The sequence below is a fragment of the Phodopus roborovskii genome, unplaced genomic scaffold (genome assembly GCF_943737965.1).
Source record: "Phodopus roborovskii unplaced genomic scaffold, PHOROB, whole genome shotgun sequence".
Classification (NCBI taxonomy): Eukaryota; Metazoa; Chordata; class Mammalia; order Rodentia; family Cricetidae; genus Phodopus; species Phodopus roborovskii.
Genome location: NW_026126693.1, coordinates 3,618,280 through 3,638,954, shown reverse-complemented (window position 1 = coordinate 3,638,954; position 20,675 = coordinate 3,618,280). Strand labels below are relative to the sequence as shown.

The 20,675-nt window shown below is 41.0% G+C and overlaps 1 protein-coding gene across 2 annotated transcripts in view; it reads left to right on the top strand.

Moving 5' to 3' along the window:
* The window catches only part of Napepld (N-acyl phosphatidylethanolamine phospholipase D), a 33,368-nt gene that overhangs the window by 6,837 nt on the left and 5,856 nt on the right, over positions 1 to 20,675 (top strand). For both annotated transcript variants that reach the window (XM_051174823.1, XM_051174822.1), the window contains exons 2-4: positions 7,659 to 7,968; positions 15,228 to 15,874; positions 20,224 to 20,338. In XM_051174823.1, coding sequence (XP_051030780.1) covers positions 7,675 to 7,968; positions 15,228 to 15,874; positions 20,224 to 20,338 — 1,056 coding nt within the window. In that variant the 5' untranslated portion in view covers positions 7,659 to 7,674. The remainder of the gene's footprint in view (positions 1 to 7,658; positions 7,969 to 15,227; positions 15,875 to 20,223; positions 20,339 to 20,675) is intronic.

Here is a 20,675-nt window from a genome sequence, read left to right as displayed (position 1 = left end):
GCAGGGGATGGTTGAGCAGGGCCTGGTCTCAGTAGTAGTGCTTTGGACCTGGGCCCCTGTAAAAATCTTTACTGTTTGTTTGGTGTTGCTTTTTCTTTTACCCCTTTATTTCAAAGGACGTGACAGCCATGGCATCTTGAACAGAATAACACATCTGCCATTCTGCCACTTAAAACCGTTAGTGACTCGAATGCTTTATCTGGTCCATGGCCAACACACACCCATCAAGTCCTTTTCAGCCATACATTGAGGAGGTATATGCACCTTTTCAGTGTCACTGATGCTGTGCGTCACATGACCATCAGTGTGAACTACTTGCCATGTAAGGATTCCTCACAGTTCTGTGAACTTGGGTCACTGGTTTTGGAAATGCTTTATTCTAAAAACCATTTTCATCCTCCAAAGCTGGTCTAATATAAACATAATAGGTAGCAAGCCAACATCTGTATAGCTGCTTAGGGTTGGAGTTTACCCTTCATCCCCCTTCCCCTAGTAGATCTTAAGTGCTCATTTAAACAGTGTTTGTTAAACACGACATGGCAGGTACTTTAGTACAGTCTCTCTTTAGTTATATCTTAGTGTCTGTGTCACGTTTGTCATCCAGCCTCTTCTGAAATGCCTTCTTGTGCTCTGAAAGACCACTGGCCTATCTTTGAACCTGTGAGGTTACACTCCACTGCCTGTTCTCAGATAACAATCCTTTGTGAAGCTCCTTCCAGTCACGGAGAGCTTCCTTCCAGGCTTGCAAAAGTGGGAGGGGCTGGCTAGGGCAAGCCCCAGTTAGAGGAGACAGGCTTGGTAGTCTGAGCTGAGGCTAGAGGTTGTTACAGTTCCAGAGGTGGAAGCAACTTTAGCGCTATGGCCCAGTCCTCTAAGGCTCAGCAAAGCTGGGCGGTGTTTTAAAGGCTACAGAGCTTGGCACAGCCAAAGTTGGAGCACTAACCAAAGGCAACCTGAGCTGTGTACTGCTGCTCTCTTATTTCTATTAGGAGCTAAAAGACACCGCTCTCCTTTTCTTTTCATGGGTTGCATTTGCACAGAAAGTTTCTTTATTGTAGTTGTGACAGAGTCAGCAGAAGGAAAGAATACCCACATTTTGGACGCATAGTTTTGTTAAAGGATTGACTTAAGGAGAAGTGAAGGCACCTTTAAGGTCATTGGCATATTTTGAGCTTAGTTTCAAGTCTCCCTAAGCAGCACCAACTTAGTCCCTTCCCTCATCCACCAACCTCTCCAACTATATAATTCTGTATAGCATTTGGGTACCATTACTACCAGGAATAAGTCTACACTTTGTGGCTAGTATTATTTAAAAGCATTAATGAAGGGGTAATTATGTTACTTCAAGAAATCTTCATGCCTATTTCATTTGCTGTAACATGGTTATCCTGAATTGTCCAGATATGTTAAGTGGTATTTTATAAGGTGGTGGTGTTTTTAAGATTTATGTGTTTTATGCATGTGAGTGTTTTGTCTGCATGTATGTATGTACACTGTGCACATGCCTTGTCCTTGAGGAGAGTGTGGGAGCCACTGTGTGGGGGCTGGGAAGCACACCTGGGTCCTCTGTAAGAGCAATGGGTGCTCTTGTCTCCAGTGGCTTTGCTCTTGAGCTGTTGCTGATCTCGTTTTGTTGCTCTAATGGTTATCAAATCTTTACTTTCTTACTTACATGAAAACAAAGACATGTAGAGTGTTCAGATACTGTAGTGACTCTTTCACTAGGCTGTGAAGTGACTTTTAATTCAATATGCCAAATTAGTCTTATAGTTAAGATTATTTAAAGGCGTTGACAATGTGCAGTCAGGACACTCACTGTTGGGACACCTGTTGTCAGGGACACCTGTTGTCAGGGACACCAGTTGTCAGGGACACCAGTTGTCAGGGCACCCGCTGTCTGTGGCACCTTTTTTGCAAAGAAAAAGTGTTCTCAAATTTGTATTTCAAATGGTCAAATTATATTTTGCATTCTCTCAGAATTTACTATTGAATCTTACACACCTATTGTTTAATATTCTGTTGTCAATTATTTGTAATTATATTAAAATTTTATGAGCTAAATTTGAATTTTTTAAAATACAAACAAATACTATGATTTCCATAAGGTGTAAGGAAACAAGTGTTTTCATAGTTTTTTTGTCACATAAAATTATCAAGAAAGAACTAGAAGAATTTCAACAAATTTGTTTTATATTTTGAGACTGTCTTTAATCTGGGAAGAATCTCAATTGTTCAAAGATGTCTTATTTTTTCACTCTTTTACCGAATATAAATACTAGTAGAGATAATAACCTGTGTTTGTCTGGCAGCTCAACCTATTAACCCATGGTGTCATTTGTTCATTTTTGTGTGACAAAGAGGCTGTTATGTTTAAACAAGAAGTCTGGGGTCTTATCTCCTTTGTTAAGAGATTGCTTTGCAGATAGATGTATATTATGTGTATTTTTAAATGTATATTGGGCAAGTATACTGATTCTGGTATATTTGAGCATTGTTATTGCTCACATAAGGAGTGTTCCTACATGCTGTATGAGCTTTCTGTTTGCATTGGTTTTCTATAGCTTCTCAGCAAAACTAATTAACTTGAAAGAGCAAGTTCAAAGTGGGATTGGCAGATAATGCCCTGCTTTCTGGGTTGCTGCAAGAGGTGCAGTGAGAAATCTTCATACAGAACATTTCTCCTTTGTTACACATAGTGCAGTCCCAGGCACAGGCACATTTGCCAGAATATCAACTTTCTCAATGTCTGTCGAGTTCTCTCAAGGATAGGTAGAGTTCATTTGAGTCTTCTGATGTCCTTTGTAGCTATTTCAGAGAATTGGGACGTTGTTATTTTTTAACCTATACTATCTAACATTGTGGTAAAAGGACCCGTCTCTTCAAATAAATATAAGATGAACAAATTTTAAAATTGTAAATGTAGCTTTGTACAGTCTTTGTGTGAAAATATAGTTCTGAATATTTTCCATCTGTAACATCAGCATTATTGTTGTATAATAGTCACTCGATATTTATTAAATGCCTGTTGCAGGAATTCTAATTTGCTGCTTCATAATTTATGCGAAATGTTGAAGCCCCAAACATATGTTGCACTGTTGTGATTATTTTCAAACTTTTCAAATGATAAAACAGTACATTCAGTTCTTAGGAGTTGGCACATCTTAAATGTCAAAAGTATGAAACAGTCCCGAAATAGAGAACTTTTGTTTTTAGAAGGCATTTGACCCATGTGTGCAGTTATTGAAGTAAAATATTTGTACTTGACTGGCTTCTCTTCACCAAATGTCATGGTTCAGACCGCCCTTTGGTTAGAGATGTAGTAGAGTCTTTCTGCTACTAAGTAAGCAATTAATACTCAGTGTACTTGGTGGTTACTATATAGAATTATCATCTTTTTTTTTGTAACAGATTTGCGTTTGAAAAACTCAAATGTGGGGCTTTTCAATATATACAACTCATTTCTAGTTTTCTTGTCATTTCATCTAGTGTTTACTGATGCCCTTTGTGAGTCTGTTGCTGTAGACACTGAGTGACCAGAGGCTGGTGTCAGTCCATGAGAGGCCCTCTTCCCTCCTGACTCAGCTCTCAGGCAGACTCTGTATGTCTCCATGGTATCAGGCTTAGGTTGTCATTTTTACACTCCCTGAAAGCATTACTCCAGATGGTCATGGTTTAGTTCTTCTCATCCTCTCATTATCCTGCAGAGAACTGCATACAAATAGTATCAGCATGACATCTTCACGGAGTATTAGATAATCCTGTGACTACTAATTTTCATGCACCCCTTTTCCTACTCCACAGAGGCTAGAGAGTCATGTGTAGATCACTGTGGAGGCACGTGGTGCCCTCAAGATAGGAACTAACACTTGGAGAACACAGGCAATGGGCTGGTGTTTGAAGGCATGAGGAACATGGGTAGGGCCAGAAACCTAGCCTTTCTGAAGCATCTTTCTGACTTCTGCAGGAGAAGCCCTGGCGACCCTTCTCTTTTGTTTTGTGTGCATGAGATCTGCCTATAAAAGACCAGCCCCGAAGACCGTGTGTGTGTGTGTGTGTGTGTGTGTGTGTGTGTGTGTGTGTAGGTGTAGGTGTGTAGGTGTGTGTAGGGCTCATGGGAGGTATAAAGTGAGGATGGATAGTCATTTGCTGTGCAGACCTGTTCTATAGATTGATTAGGGGGAAAGCATAAGGGAATCAGAGGAAGGACAATGAACAGACGCTGGGGAAAACTGTTGTCTAGGGAACAAATATCACTCATCTCTCTCCAGATCTTTCTCTGTGCTCTCACTGTCATTCTGAGCAGCCTCATAGCATCTTGGATCTTGTCCATCTCTATTTGGGTGCACTGACTTCTGTATCTGGAGTCTTGTTTCCCCATGATATCAGACTCTATTTCCACAGTTCAGGAAGTCTGCCTTGATTGGGGTTCTGCCAGGTCAGACTCCTTCCTTGATACTGCCTCATTCCCAAGCTCCCACAATTTCCAGCCATCCAAATGCCTTCACATCTTACACACTTCAACTTTGTTGACTCCACTCTATGAATTATTTTAATGACTGTTTTTTCCTCTTTGCTCATTTTCTATTGGCTGGGCTGTCTGCCTTTGACAGGAGATTATGATTCCTAATTTCGGGGCTTCCTGACAGCCTTAATTTAAGTGAAATGTATGAACGTGGTTGGTGCTTTGCTGTGAGTGTGTGTCCCAGGCTTTTCTTTTCTACTCAGTAATCCAGCTCCCTGGCTCTATGGTTGGGTTGGTCTTTGTTTGTTTGTTGTTGTGTTTCTGTTTTTGAGAAGGGTCTCTCTTTTATATAGTCCTTGCTGTTCTGGAACTCATTATGCAGACTGGCTTTGAACTCAAAGAGATCCACCTGTTTCTGCATGTGCCACCACCCCCAGCCTCTTGGTTTGAGTCTCTACACCATTCTTTTCATTTTTTACTGATACTAGAGCTGTCTTTCCTGAATGACCCTTTTAAAGAATCTTCAGTGTTCCGAGGTTGCCGACAGTATAGACATATCTTTCTGATTGGTGGTCTAGGTGCAGGGTGACCTCCTGAATATACCTGTCTAGCTTTGTATGTCTTGGCTGCAGGAGATTGCTAAATATTGTCCCTCAAACCTTATACTGGTCTTTGAAGCAAAATACTTGTTTTTCTTTTTTCTGCTTTTTTTTTTATTTTTTACAACCTTGCTAAAATTTAATTGGTAAGTTCAATTACAATCTATGTGTGTATTAAAAGGTGTATAAATATAGAGACATGTAAGTATATGTGTAACAAGTGCAGTTATCTCAGAAGCTATTCATTACCCCAAAATTTAACAGGAGGTAAGCTCTTTGATGAGATATGTTATCTGTGTGCATAGCAATGTATGCTTATCTACACTCGAGAGTCTCATCTGAGAAAGGAGCTGAACTTTAATGGATAGCCAGTGCCTCTGTAAAGGCTTCAGTATAGGCTACATTTTAAGACACAAAAAGTGAGTCTGTGGGAACTGAGGCACCTCACCCAAAACACTTTAAGCTTTAGAACATAAAGAATTTAGATATTTGGTCAGTTAACCAGGTTAGAAAACAATGAATTAGCATTTGTGTGTACCAAGCACTTAATGTACATTTTATCATGTGATTCTCAGAAACCTCCAGGGGCTAGTTAGGTGTTTCATAGGTGAGAAAAGGAGGGTTGTTTGCCTAAGGTCTGAAGCCTGTGAGTCCCTCTCACTGCCAGGCACTCCCCGGGGTGTGGAGTCTGCCTAACAGTGCTTGCTTAGGCTTTTGTTAGCTGCAGCTTCCTTCATCAGTGATTATTCTCCAGATTGGCTATTTAATTTAGCTTGGGGCTCATTCCTCCTGGGGTTTGCGTTCTTTTTCTTCTTTCTCTGACTTTTTTCTATTTTATCACCCCTGTAGGCCTCAAAGTAACATTTGGTTTGCTGTAATTTGTGCTTGTTGTTTTAAGGGTTATAACACGTGTAATTGTGTATGCATTGATTCTAAACCAATTAGAAAGCAAGTGTCTGCTTAATACAAGGAAGGAAATGAAGTTCTTCATGGCAGGTAACTTCATACTTTTAATCTGTCACTTTCTCACTTCTAAATAGCTTTGGTTCTGCGTGCTACACAATCAAGGATTTCATTGTGCAGTAACAAATTCAGAGGTAGCAACTGAGGTGGTCTGAGCTGGTGTGTGCCTAAGTTTCCAAGTGCTTTCATTGACTCAGATGTTTTAGTCTTCTCAGTAACCCTAGGAGCCAATAATGTCTTTATCTCCATTTTATAGATGAAGAAAAATCAAGATGAACAGGTGGGAAATTTATTCAAAGCTAGGATCCTGGAGTGTCTTGGTAGTTTTGAGTCTGAATTACTTAGAATTTATGTTGTTACTAAGTTAATTAATATGCTGTCTCCTTCTTGGTGGGTGGACTCATTCTCTGGGGGAATAGTTACAGAGTAGGTCATGATGAGAATGACTAAGCTTAGTAGAGTTATATGTAAGCCTCTTGAATTACTGAGACATCATTAAGAAATTAAGCAGGTCTTACCTTATTGTTAAGAATATTAGCAATTATGAAACTATGAATATGGAAAGGTGCTTGTGTTTGTTCATTTGTTTTTTTCCTGTGACATGTGCCTAAGGGAAGCAATTTAAAAAGAGCAAGTATTTTTGGTTCACAGAGGTTTTGGTATATGGTAGAGGGCTCTGGGCCTGTCCTGTGGGAGACTGCCACTGTGGCAGAAAGGCATGTTGGAGCAGGGTGGCTAGGGAGAGGTAGGAATGCATCTCTTTCCCAATGTACATCCCTTCATCCAAGTGGGTCCCAGCTTTCTTAATTCCTGCACCTCCCAATGGTTGATCATTTCGTTGATGAAGGCAGAGCCCCCATGATCTAGTCTCTTCTCAGAAGCTCCGCCTCTGAAAACAGCTTTGTTGGGAACTGAGCCTTTAACATGTGAGCCTTTTGGGGGAGTGCTTTGTATCCAAATCATAATAGTGCTTCTATTTACTCTGTGGAATGTCATTGAAACAGACATTTTTGTGTCTAAATGCTGGCTAGTGAAATAATGTTTTAGGTTACAACAGTGAAGGGACTTTGAAAGGCTTGGCTGGCATGTTGACTGGGAAGGCTAATATCTTTTCTTTTTAGCAAGTAGTAATACTGGGCTTTAAAAATATATTTTGCAGCAAGAACATTTGAATTAATACAAACAGTTATTACAAGGTTGGGGAAATATTGCTGGCTGACAATGATATTAATATGCTTTAATGACTGACTTAAGGTTTCTATTGCTGTGAAGAGACACCATGACCACAGCAACTGTTATAAGGGAAAAACATTTAATTGGGTCTGGCCTACAGCTTCAGAGGTCATGGTGGGACATGGTGACATACAGGCAGACATGGTGCTGGAGAAGGAGCTGAGAGTCCTACATCCTGACTTTCAGGCGACAGGAAGTGGTCTGAGACACTGGGTGTGGCTTGAGTATACACAAGACCTCAAAGCCCGCCTCCACAGTGACACACTTCCTCCCACAAAGCCACACCTCCTAATAGTGATATTCCTATGTGTTCATGGGGGCCAATTACATTTAAACTACCACAATGACTTTTTGTCAAACTTGGTAATCTCCCCTTTCCTTTTTTCTTTTTCTTTTTCAAGCTTCTCACCAAAGGACATGGATGAAAATGAAAAGAGCCCATCTCCAACAACAAGCTATCAATATCCTAAAGAAACAGTAAGGAAGCGCCAGAATTCAGTACAGAGCTCAGGAGGAAGTGTGTCCTCTAGGTTTTCCAGGAAAAGCTTCAAACTGGATTATAGACTAGAGGAAGATGTCACTAAATCGAAGAAAGGAAAAGATGGGAGATTTGTTAACCCATGGCCAACATGGAAAAACATCTCTATCTCAAGTGTTCTTAGATGGCTGATAATGGAAAAAGACCACAGCAGTGTTCCAGGTTCCAAAGAGGTAGGCAGCATTTAGCTGTTTTTGAATGTTTTGTGTATACTTTAAATACATACATACATACATTTTAGGGTTTTTTTTTTTTTTTTTTTTTTTTTTATGAGGTATGGCCCTCTATTTAGTGATTTGAACTGTTTCTGTATGGAGAGACATGATGGTAAGTTTGAAGAGACAAGTTAATCTTATGACCCATTACCTCAAGTTCCTAGTTTAGCAGCACAGTGCATGTGTAAATAATAATAATCCCTTGCAGTCTGTAGCCGGAGGCTGAGGTAAAGTGCTTTAGAAACAGAGGGTTACAAGTGGTCAGTTCTGACTGGTAGGGGATCTTAGGAGTATGTGTGCTGAACCTAGAAATCTATTTTGCAGTGGTTTTCTAGGTCAGATGATCACATGAATCATGATATAAAGGTGAGAAGGTGCATCGTGTGTTCCAGAAAGTAACAAGCTGATAAGAATTTGGATTATGCTCTCTACAAAGTAAGGCACGGCTTAAAATGTGTCTTTAATCCTTGGACTCAGCCACCAGTGCTATGAAAGAAACCTTTTGATGTCCTTTGCAGAGCTACCGAGGCTGACTATAGTTTATTAGCTTTTAACTGCAGTAGTTTTACTAAGGATATAATTTGTTACCCTTTAGTTTAGAGAATATTAGAAGAGTCAGATGTGTTTTGGCAGGGCTGGATGAGATGGTATGAAAAGACTAGGGGCATTCCTGAAGGCTTTGGTCCACAGTGGGCAGAGGTAAGGGGCTGTGTGGGTAGAGGTGGATTTTGGTGTTAGATCTACTTGGTAAATGTTGCCTGTTTTTCTTTAAAGGATATAGGATTGAAAATCTTACATCATGCTGAGTGGGGTGGTGCACACCTTTAATGCCAGTACTTAGGCGGCAGTGGCTAGTGGATCTCTGTGAGTTCAAGGCCAGCTTGATCTACATAGTGAGTTCTGGGACACCTCAGGCTACACAGAAAGATCCAGTTTCAAAAAAGGGGGATGATGAAGAAAATAATTCTTCTATTACTTTCATGTTAGAAATATTCATAGTAAATCTACTTATATATTATGCATTTATACACACATATGCATATATTTGCTCTGTTGAAGATTAAGCCTAGAGCCCAATAATTTTTTTTAATTTGTTTATTGAGACAGGCTGGTTTCAAACTTGTAAACTCTACTGCCCTATAGCATTATAGGTGTGTTTCACCATGTCTGGCCTCAATATTGTTTTTTAAGGACCTTTTAGAATTAGGTTAGACATTAATAGATAGCATTTATATGTGGGGAGTTTTAGGACGAGGCAAGGAACAAGAAAAGTGTTTGTTTGTGAGACTCAGGCTCCCTATGTAATTCAGTCTGCCCTGGAACCTATTTACCTCTCACACTAACCTTGAACTTGTGCTCTTCTAACCTCATCCTTGAGTGCCGGGATCTCAGGTGTGCACCAACACACCTGGCCTTTCGTTTTTTCCTTGATGAACTTCATCTGAGGAAAAACAGTTAAACCAGGAGGAGAGGGATTAGGGGTAATTAGGATAGGTGAGCTATGTGGTTTTGTGTGTGTGTGTGTGTGTGTGTGTGTAAATTTCTTCCTGGTTTTGAGCCACAGCTTCTAAAAATAGAGATTAGTGATGATAGGTTCAGTATTGTTTCATTTCAAAGAGTTAAGTGGCTGGATGAAGGTAGAATTATGTCTCTTCATTCTAACAATTTGGGAGATTCTAAAAACTGGGTTGACTGAGAACCTGCCAGGCCAGTGGTTTTTAAGGGAATATTTGTTCCTTCTGAGAAACTAACAAAAGCTGTAGAGGAATACACACAGGTACATAATAAGTACATTGCCATTGGCTTATCGTCATGGATCTTATGAATTCCGGTCTGTCCATACACTCATTTATTTAGCTAGTATTTACTGAGCACATCTATCTATGTGCTGAGAACACTATTATGTGCTAAAGAATGAATAAACAAAGTCAATAAGTCACTTGTGTGGACTATTAAAATGTAAGCGTGTGGTGCACTTCATTAATCCCAGCACTCTGGAGGCAGAGGCAGGCTTGGTCTACACAGTGAGTTCCCAGACAGGCAGGACTACAGAGAAACTCTGACTCTGGAAAAAGAAACAAACAAAAAACAACCAACCAAACAGAGACACAAAATCAAACTGTAAGTGCAACAGTGAATAGGGCAGGGAAGAGAAGGTAGAAGTATGGCTGTGTCCATCAGTGAAGCTGCTCTTCTTAAAGGCGGGATATTAGAAAGATACCGAAGGGGACTCAGATCTTAAATATGCCAGTAAAAATGAAGAACCAAGTGTGGAGGGCAACTCAAATTTAATCAGATTTCTGGAAGTCATTTTCTTAGACTTTGAGAGGCCAACATTTAATGAGAAGACCACAGCCATAAGTTATTACTTTGAAAAGAAAATATTTGCGTAAAGTAATTACATATTATGCTATTTGTGCTATTTATATCACTATAGTACAAAAGCAGTAGCATTTGTTTACATATACATACATACATACATATATATATAAAAGTGCTGTAGGAGAAACATATGATTAAAGTATACAGTAATTGATAGGTCTGAATAAAGTGGGTCATAAGCAGGATAGTGTAGTTGCATGGTGGGAAAGTTTCTTTCCTGGGCCCTTCCTGGTATCTGTCACATTAGGGCTGTGTGTCAGCTCATAGGCCACACATGGTTCAGAGGCTGTTCATGCTTTCCACTGTTGCTGCTCTGTGACTTTGTCTGATTGTTATCGTGATTCATAGTCATAGAGGGAAGAAAGACAAAAAACAAAACAAAAAACAAAAACCAAACCAAACAAACAAACAAAAGAATTGGCAGCAATTTAATAAGGGAAGGGTCAGACTCTTCTTGAGTTCCATTAGTTGGAAGAGGCTGTCAAATTGGAGAACAGCATAGCTGGATAAAAAAAAGTGGGACTCCATGCATTAGGGAACCAGTTTTATGCTTTTCTCTGACTCTGTGACTTTTTTCTATCCCAATTCCCTGAGGTATTCTGCGGTAGTTTAAATTTCACTTGACCTCCACAGCTCACATGTTAAAGGCTTATTCCTCAGCCTGATGCTATGGGAAGTGGTAGAAATATTCAGAGGTAGGGCTAAGTGGGGAGGCCTTCTGGCTGTTGCTGGTGTGCCCATCGATTGAAACCTCCAAAACTGAGCAAACCTAACCATCTCTTTGGTACCTACTTTTTAAAATTTCACCATGGAATCTGTACTTATTTATTATTGTCCTCAATGCCTAGTAGGTATTTTCAAGTCTGAAAATATGCTTTTTTCAGTTGTAGGAAATTTCCTTATCTACAGTTGTAGGAAATTTTCTTATCTACTCAATGGAAAATTCTATCCACCCTTTTGTTCCAAAATGACTAGGTAGCCTTTGTATTCAGTGGGTATAGGGAAAAAACAAAATTCCAGTCAACCAAAGACTACGGATCCCAAGAGGTGCTTATAATAGGATTTAGACTAGATGTTTAAAATGGCACATGGTTTAAAAGTTTTTTTTTTTTTTTTTTTTTTTGGATCACAGAAGGTTCCCCATGAAAGTCTTTTCCTGTAGATTTGATGATGAGAGCATTATTTACTTTCACCAACAAATTGCCGAATTAGTGGGGGATTTGCGTTCCCTACAAAACAACCTGTAGCTTACGGCCACCACTCAGGATCAAAGACATCTGTAGACTTCAAAACAACTATGCAGCAATCTTGGGAAGGACGGGAGAGTAGATCATTTGACCAAGAAGCACCATTTCAGTGTTGCATTTTATTTACTTTTAATGTGAATTAATACCATCCCAAGGCAGTAAAGGCTTAGTGAAAGGAAGTGAGTTAAGTGAGGAAGGCCTGGCTTCTTGAGGAGATCACCTATCTGTCGTGTGAGCTGTAAGTTTGGTGCCCCTCTCTGCTTTGGTTTGCTTACCACTAATGTGCCGAAACACCTGTCACAGTGTTAAACCAGAGTGTCTGTGCTGGTGTGGGTGAGAGTGGCTCCCACAGGCTCATATATTGGAATGATTGGTCCCCAGTTAGTGGAAATGTTTGGGAAGGGGTAGGAGGTGTGGCCTTGTTGGAGGAGGCGTGTTACTGGGGGAAAGCTTTGAGGTTTCCAGCCATTTCTAGTTATTTCTTCATCTCTCTGTCTTGTTTTTGCTGGTAAGGGTGTAAACTCTCAGCTACTGCTCCAGTGTCACACTTGCCTATCTGCTGCCATACTCTCCGCCGTGATAGTCATGGACGACCCTCTGAAGCATGTAAGCCCAATAAACTCTTCTTTGAGTTGCCTTGGTTGTGGTGTTTTGTCATGGCAGTAAGAGTGTACTTAGCATCACCTGGCTAAAGGTAAACATGACCTGGCACAGCAAACATTTGTATTTTCCCATTTTATCTGAAGAAAAGGAAAACATTAACTATCTGCTTTTTAATTACAGGCCTTATGATTTTTCCTTTTGCAGTTTCTATGAAGGAAAATTAGCCAAGACAATCTTTTTTTTTATTATTTTATTTTATATAACCAAGTCCATTTAAATGAAAAAAAACATTTATAGACAATATTTGGGAATTTGGATGTCGTTCCTTCCAAAATACTTCCTGCTGGTAAGGGGCGCTGTCATGGGGGATTCTAAGAAGATGCAGAAATCCTGGCTGTAGTCTGTGAGGCTGCTTTGTCCAGCTGTTTTGAATGTAGGATCACCTGGTACTCTGTTTCAGGCGGTCTGGCGTGATCAAACCACATTAGTCTGGAAGGAATCCACAGCTTTTCATTTTCTGTGGAAACAAAAATAGAAATCCTTTTCCCCAGTAACCTGTTCTTGAACTTAAATTTTGGGGCCAAAGCATTTTTTAATTTAATTTATTATTTTACATGTCGATCCCAGTTCCCTCTCCCTCCCTTTCTCTCTCCCTCCCTCTTTTCCTCCCTCTCTCCCTTTTACCCTCTCTGCCCTCTCACATGCACCCTAACCACCCTCCCCTCCCATCCCCCCACCCCAATTCCATATGTAGGGGAATGCCATCCAGTTGGGGTCATGTAGATCTGACAGGTCATTTGAAGTAGGGACTAGGGCTTCTCTCCTGTCTCTTGGTTAAGGCAGTTATCCCTCCATGGGGGATGTGTTCGCAAAGTCCTTTTGTGCACCAGGGATACATCCTGGCTCCACTGTCTGAGGTCCCTTAGATTGCTCAGTCCTTCCGCCAAGACAATCTTAATCTAGCCAAACAATCAAACAAGCAAAATAACCTTACTTTATTTACGAAATGAAGGATCCCTTCTCTCCCTCCCTTCCTCCTATTCTACCCGCTTTTTCAAACTCTGGTGATTCATTCCTTTTCTTGTATTGTGTGTGGAGGCTAGACATTGACATTGGGTATTTACCTTAGTCACTCTGTGACCCTTAGTTTTTGAAACAGAGTCTATCCTTGTACCTGATTTGGGTAGGCTGGCTGGCCCGTGAGCTTCAGGGATCCTCCTTTCTCTCATACAGTGCTAGGGTTGCAGCCATGACGACTTTCTTATAGATGTGGGATCGGAACTCAGGAACTTTACCAATGCAGTCATCTCCCAGATCCCTGATTTTGTCTTTTTGGTTGTTCAGTGGTAGGTTGTGTTGTTTGAGGCCCGAGTAAATTCCAGGAGCAAATTTGTGAAGATGAGTGAGAAGATGCAGTGGGTGCAGAAGGGCGCACAGATGTGTCAGCTACTGTTCTGCCACTGTGGACCACCACCACCAAGGCAGCTTATACAAGGAAAGGCATATTTGGAGCTGTGGTCCCAGAGGGTCCTTCATAGTGGGGAAACATGGCCGCAGGAAACCCTGAGAACTCATCATATCTTCAACTGCAGGCAGAAAGGAGAGAGATAGAGAGAGAGAGAGAGAGGGAGGGAGGGAGGGAGGAAGGGAGGGAGGGAGGAGAGCTAGGAATGGTGCCAGGCTTTGAAACCTCAAAGCCCACCCCCAGTGTCACAGTGAGAAATGGATCAGAATCCTGCAGAGTTCTGAAACTCTGTCTAGGAATGGGACGTAGTTCCTTGAGTATGGGATAGAGAGTGTGTAGAGGAATAAATAGTGTGAAATACAGCTGGGAAGGACTGGGCATCCCATGGGCAGCTTGTTGTTGGGCAAGGGGATGAAATGGGTTTGACAGGGAGGAGAGAGCAGTGAAGGCATTACAGGAGGGAAGGAATTGGATCTTAGCCATAGGTACACTGCTTTTGTTGGGTTATTTATAGACAGGTCTTGCTATGTTAACAAAAGCTACCCTTGAACCCTTGATCTTTTTCCTCAGTTTCTCAGGTGCTGGGATTATAAATGCTACCAACTGTACCCCTGGGTACACTGTTGAGGACTTTTATAAGTCTGTGTATGGATGGATGGAGTATGGAGATAGCTGAACAGTCATGAGTATTTTAATGTGTCTAGCTACTACTTAGGCTATTAAGTGTAGGTTACTGGCTGTGCAGAAATACAAGAAATTAACAAGCCTGGTGTATGCTTGGTCATTGGGGTTGGGACATGCTATCTTCTTTTGGAATACTTGTAGAGTGTGTATTGTGAGACAGCCATTCCTAATTCAGTTCTCGTACCAATGCAGTGCCATCTTCCAGGTGGGGAACTTGATCTTGGGGGTGCTCAAGAGACATCACTACCATCCTCTGCCTTTCCTCTCCTGGCCAGGCCTCTCATTCAAACTCTGTCAGTGGCATCTTAGTTTTCTTTCACCATTGTCTCCTGCCTTTACCTTCTTATCAGCCTGCTTTGTAAAGGTAAGGAATGAGGAGAACCCCGTCCCAGGAATCACCACAGTGTTTTGCTTTGAATTTTATGTCCAAGGGTTAAATGTCGATTGCAGTCAGTACACTGTAAGTCCCAGGGACTGGACTTCTGAGACTGTTTTTAGGCAGCAAATACATCATCATCTCAGTGAGGAGACAACAGCAGAGTGACTGCATCTAGGCCACTCTACTGCTGGAATTTCCAAAGACAGCCTTCCCCATAAAACTCTGCAATTTTAAATTGAAATTTCCTTTGCCTTTGGCATCCAGGACTAAGCAGATTACTAATGGTTACTAAGTCACATCTAGAGAGAAGCGAGTGCCTGCATGGACGAGAAGAGCTGCAGTGGCCGGTGCACTGGTAGTGCAGTGGCCTTGCTGAAATGTAGGTCACAGTATTTTCTGTGATGATGTAATGTCTTTCCACCCCCTAAACACTGCTTTTCTCTTTTTATCTATACAGGAACTGGACAAAGAACTCCCAGTGCTTAAGCCATATTTTATCAGTGACCCCGAAGAAGCTGGAGTGACAGAGGCTGGCTTAAGAGTCACATGGTTGGGACATGCAACGCTGATAGTGGAGATGGATGAGCTTATATTCCTTACAGACCCCATGTTTAGTTCCCGTGCTTCTCCCTCGCAGTACATGGGTCCAAAGCGATTTCGCCGTCCCCCGTGTACAATAAGTGAACTTCCCCCGATAGATGCTGTGCTTATTAGTCACAACCACTATGACCACCTGGACTATGGATCTGTCCTTGCTTTGAATGAGCGCTTTGGCAGTGAGCTGAGATGGTTTGTGCCTCTGGGTCTTCTGGACTGGATGCAGAAATGTGGCTGTGAGAACGTGATTGAGCTGGACTGGTGGGAGGAGAATTGTGTCCCTGGCCATGATAAGGTCACCTTTGTCTTCACGCCTTCCCAACACTGGTGTAAAAGGACCCTCATGGATGACAACAAGGTTCTGTGGGGCAGCTGGTCTGTGTTGGGGCCCTGGAATCGATTCTTCTTTGCTGGGGACACTGGTTACTGCCCTGCGTTTGAAGAGATAGGAAAGAGGTTTGGTCCCTTTGACCTGGCAGCTATTCCCATTGGAGCTTATGAGCCAAGGTTTGTAAATGAGTCCTGATACGATGTGATTGTGATTTTATTGGTGGGCTTAGTGTACATTGGTGGAGTTTGAAGTTAGATTTATATTCAATTTATACCAAGGTGTAAAGAATTGGGCTGGGCAGTGGCGGCTTACTCCTTTAGTCTCTGTGAATTCAAAGCCATCCTGGAAAACAACAACAACAAAAAAAAAAAAAAAAAAAAAAAAAAAAAAAAAAAAAGAAGAAGAAGAAGAAAAAGAAAAAGAAAGGAAGAAAGAAAAAGAAAGAAAGAAAGAAAAAAAAATTTCTAATACCTTGTCAGAGCCCACATTCCTTCCTGCCAGTACCCAGAACCCTTCACACAGGACATTCTTTCTGCAGATGAGTGTCTGCTCTGTGTTTGGGAATTTATAACCCTCCCTCCTATCGCTGTGTGCTCAGCATTTATTTCAAGAGCAGTTTAGGGCTACTCTGTCACTGCAGACCCAGACCACCCAGCTACCTTCTGCACTAGCAAACACTGTCTCTTTAAGACTGTAACAAAGTCTAGGACATTGGCTTCCTGGGTAATGGAATGAGTGCTTACATAACCATGGGGGATACAAGTTTGGATCCTCAGAACCCACAGTAAAAAGCTTGCCTGCCTGCACATTCCTGGCATTACAGATCTGGGGAGGCAGACAGGAGGATACTGGGTGTTCACTGGCTAGTATAACCAATCAGTGAGATCCAGGTCCTTAAAACAAGGTGGGGGCTGGCAAAATGAGCTAGCAAATCTAATTAGCCAGTAAAGGCACCCACAATCAGGGTAAAACCTGAAGCCCTGAGTTTGATCGCTGTGATCATTTTTTTCTTAAGAAGGTGGAGACTGATGGAGGGAAACAGCTCTGATGTTGACCTCTGGGCTGCACATGCCCTCATACACATGTTCACAGACATGCACACACCATACATTCCAGATTTTTCTGTGCTTTATACGCATGCCGATACATGTATGTTGCTCAAGCAACCCTGCAAGCATTGTTATCTCCAATAGAAGCAGTATACCTATAATCTCAACAAGGCTTGAGACCCACTTGCAGAGTGGTTTGTACACAGAGTGATGGATTGGGTAAATCTAATATTTTGTTTTCACCTGATAACTAACTATCTGTTCATATGTCATCTTCCTTCCTTCCTCCCTTCCTTCTTTTTCTTTTCTTTTCTTTTTCTTTTTGTAATCCAGAGCTACATCTCCGTCCCTGTCAAACTCACTTGTTAACCTTTAAGTTCACCAAACCATTTTTCTATCCTTATTAACACTTATTCTTCTATTTATTGATTTAGCTTTACTTGTTTCCTTTTTGTGGGTGGGTTTAGATGCTTTTACCTGTTTGTAACCTTAGTAATTATTAAAATCATTGTAACATGTCTCTAAACTATAAAACTTGGAGGTTGAACAGGAGGACCTATTCCAAAAAAAAAAAAAAAAAAAAAAAAAAAACCAAAACGAACAAACAAGCAAAAAACTGCACCACTACAAACCACAACGGAAATTATTATAAGTCAGTATTAGTATTTGAATTTTACTTTTTCCATTCAAATTATTCTGATTCTCATGGAACTTCTGAAACTATTAATCAACATGGCTTTAAAAAACTGTTACTAATCATTTTCAAATGGTGTTGGCTTTCACTCACCAGTGTATCTCTTTATAGTTATAAAAACAAGCTTTCATGAGTGGCATATGTGTTTAGAGTATTTGTGGTGATGGCACAAACTGCATGCTCACAACCTTGTCCCTTCTCTGCAGTGCCTCTGTCTTCTTTCGGGGATGGGGACCAAGGCATGGCTTGCTTTAAGAGCATTGCATGTGGTAGCTCACATGTACTGTGGAATCTGGTTTTGTTTTGTCGTGTCAATACTAGCTGTTTTAGAAATAAAATAAAACTTAGGAATCCTGTTCACATGTAACCTGGTTACAGCAAAAAAAAAAAAAAAAAAAAAAAAAAAGTCTTTCAGTTCCTACTTCCAGAGTCTCTCATCCCCAGACATTGTAGTTGGAATTTGACATCTGCTTTTTCCACTTGTAATGCTGGGGCTTGAATCTGGAGCCCTGAACAAGCTAGGTCAAGTGGTCTGTCAGCCTTAGCACTAACGTTTTCATCTTAATGGCTAGAGTGAAAAAAAACCAGAATTTCTTTCAGGTAAACAGAAGTTAGAAAAGAAGTAGGATTTGCAGTAGGATTGTTTAATAGAAGAGTAGATACACCAAGACTGTTTCCCTCTGCCTTCACTCCTGAGCGTCAGGACCTAAGCAGAATGCTGCTTCTGTAGGCTGCCCTTGTTTTGGGGTTCCCAGAGGACCCAGCAACTGCTGTTGTAGATGAATGGACTCTTTGGTGATGAGTTCTGGGAAGGGCAGAGCACTTGTCTCTCTAGCATTGGTTGGTAGTGGCAAAGTTGGATGTAAAGAATCCGAAGAAAATGTTTCTCCTCAGCCAGACTAATAGCTTGCAAAGTAAGACCTGTATGTCCTTCGTATAAGAAACAATTCATTTTTTCCTGCAGATGGTGCTTTTGTTGTTATTTCTGGGAGGGGTCTATGAATAGATGCTGCATTTGATGTTTTCACAAACTGTCTGGTTTAACGTTCACATTTCCTTTATAGTGTGGATCAAAGTTTATACATTACAGACATGGAAATAGAAGCTCAGGGGATGGGAGAACTTTCCAACCACTCAGCACTCAGGGGCTGCAAGGTGTCAGCCGCTCTTCCAGGACTTTGTTATCTGTGTCACTTGGGAGTTTTTTGCCTAACCAACACCTCACTGTTCAGTTTGATCATGTTTTAAATAAAATGCCTTGACTGGCAGTGGGGTTTTCCTGTTCCTTTGTACACTGTACATTGTTTATTTTTGAGAAGTAATGTAGTCCAGTTTTGATAATGTAATCCAGCCTTGAATTTAGGATCCTCATGTGGACAGACAGGGCTGTAGTGTATGTCATAGTACTTGGCTTTGTACACTAACTCTTTGCTTGATTTCATTTGATTAGTCTGTGTCTGTAGGGTTTCCTTGTTCAATGGTAACTGGAGCTTGGGTAACAATTCTTTACCCTTCATTACAGTTCTTTGATTCATTCCTAAAATTGCAGAGTATCTGCTTTTTAAAGTAATAAGTCATGTTTTTAAAGCACAGCATCAGTAAAAGTCAAAGTAAACATGAAATAAAGCTTGAGACTCACTTGTTTATCAATTTATACACACAAGAATTTTGATTTTTTTTTGCCCCCAGAGAAAAGTGGACTGAGGGAAGTGGTTTTACTGTGGATATATTTTACTTCTGTTTAGAAGCTTGTTTGTTCGTTTACACATATTTTAACATTTTATTCATTTATTATTTATGTACTTTTTTTTTTGAGGTAGCATTTCTCTGTGTATCCCTGACTGTCCTGGAACTCTCTCTGTAGACTAGGCTGGCTTCCAACTCAGAGATCTGCCTGTTTCTGCCTCCCGAGTGCTGAGATCAAAGGTGTGTGCTACCATGCCCAGCATAAGATTTCAGTTTTAATACTGATGGGTATTTGTGTGTCTGTGTGAGCGAATGCCATGTGTTTGGGTACCCATAGAGGTCAGAAGAGGGTGACTGCTCCTTTAGAGCTGGAGTTGCAAGCCATTGCGAGCCACCTGGTGAGGGTCCTGGGAGCTGAGCTCAGGCAAGGGTGGCAGAATCATCTCTTGCACCTTGCTTCTTCTCTTACAGTCTCGTCTTCATTCATCATTGCTTGAGTTCCTTCCCGAGATTCTCATTTCTGGCTGCACAAGCCTAATGCCTGTGTCACAACCCAGAATAGTTACATCAGAATCGTGGAGTAACTTTTTCTTGTAAATTTTCTGGATCAGCTCCATATGGATTTGATGACTGGAAAATGGTTGAAAGCAACACTACTGCTTGTTGCTACATTTGCTAGTGATTGGGTAAATTTGTTAGGTGTACGGTCATAAAGTCATATGAGGCACTTAGGGAGAGGCTGAAAAAATAACCACAGTGAGTTGCTGAGTTTTCAAATATTTATAATCCTGTGAAGAATCTTATTCCTTTAAATTTTATTTTAACTATGCACATATATGTGTGTGTTTGTGGGTCTGAGTTTAAGTGCCCAAGGAGGCATACAAGGACATTGGATCTCCTGAAGCTGGGCTAACAGGCAATGTGAGCTGTGTCATGTAGGCACCAGGAACCGAACTCAGGTGTTCTGCAAGAGTAGTGCTTGCTCTCAGCTGCACTTGCTCTCAGCTCTCTCCAGATTTGCAGATTATTAAATGTTGATTATATGAAACAGTCTAGGCTGTTTTCATAGGTTAAATTAATTGCTGTGTTCCATCAGGTGGTTTATGAAATACCAGCATGTAGACCCAGAAGATGCAGTAAGGATTCATATTGATGTTCAAACCAAGAGATCTGTGGGAATTCACTGGGGAACTTTTGCCTTAGCTAATGAGGTAAGTTTGAGTTAAACAAACGACAGAAACCTCAGCTTTGATTGTGTGCTTGACTGTTGATGGGATTTAGGTATCTCTGTGCCCGAGCTTTCAGAGACCACTGTGGACTCAGATGCCATACAATCATCACAGCCACCACATAAACTGGAGGGGCAAAGCATACCGACTAGCAAGACAACACTAGAACACAGTAGGAATAAACTGTTTGCTGTTTCTTAGGCTGATTTCCATAGTTATGAAGCATGGCTTATCCAAAATGTGTGTGTGGTGTAGAAAATGAACCATCACATCTCCACATCCAGATGGCTTCTGTTGCTAGAAGCTAGAAGACACGTAC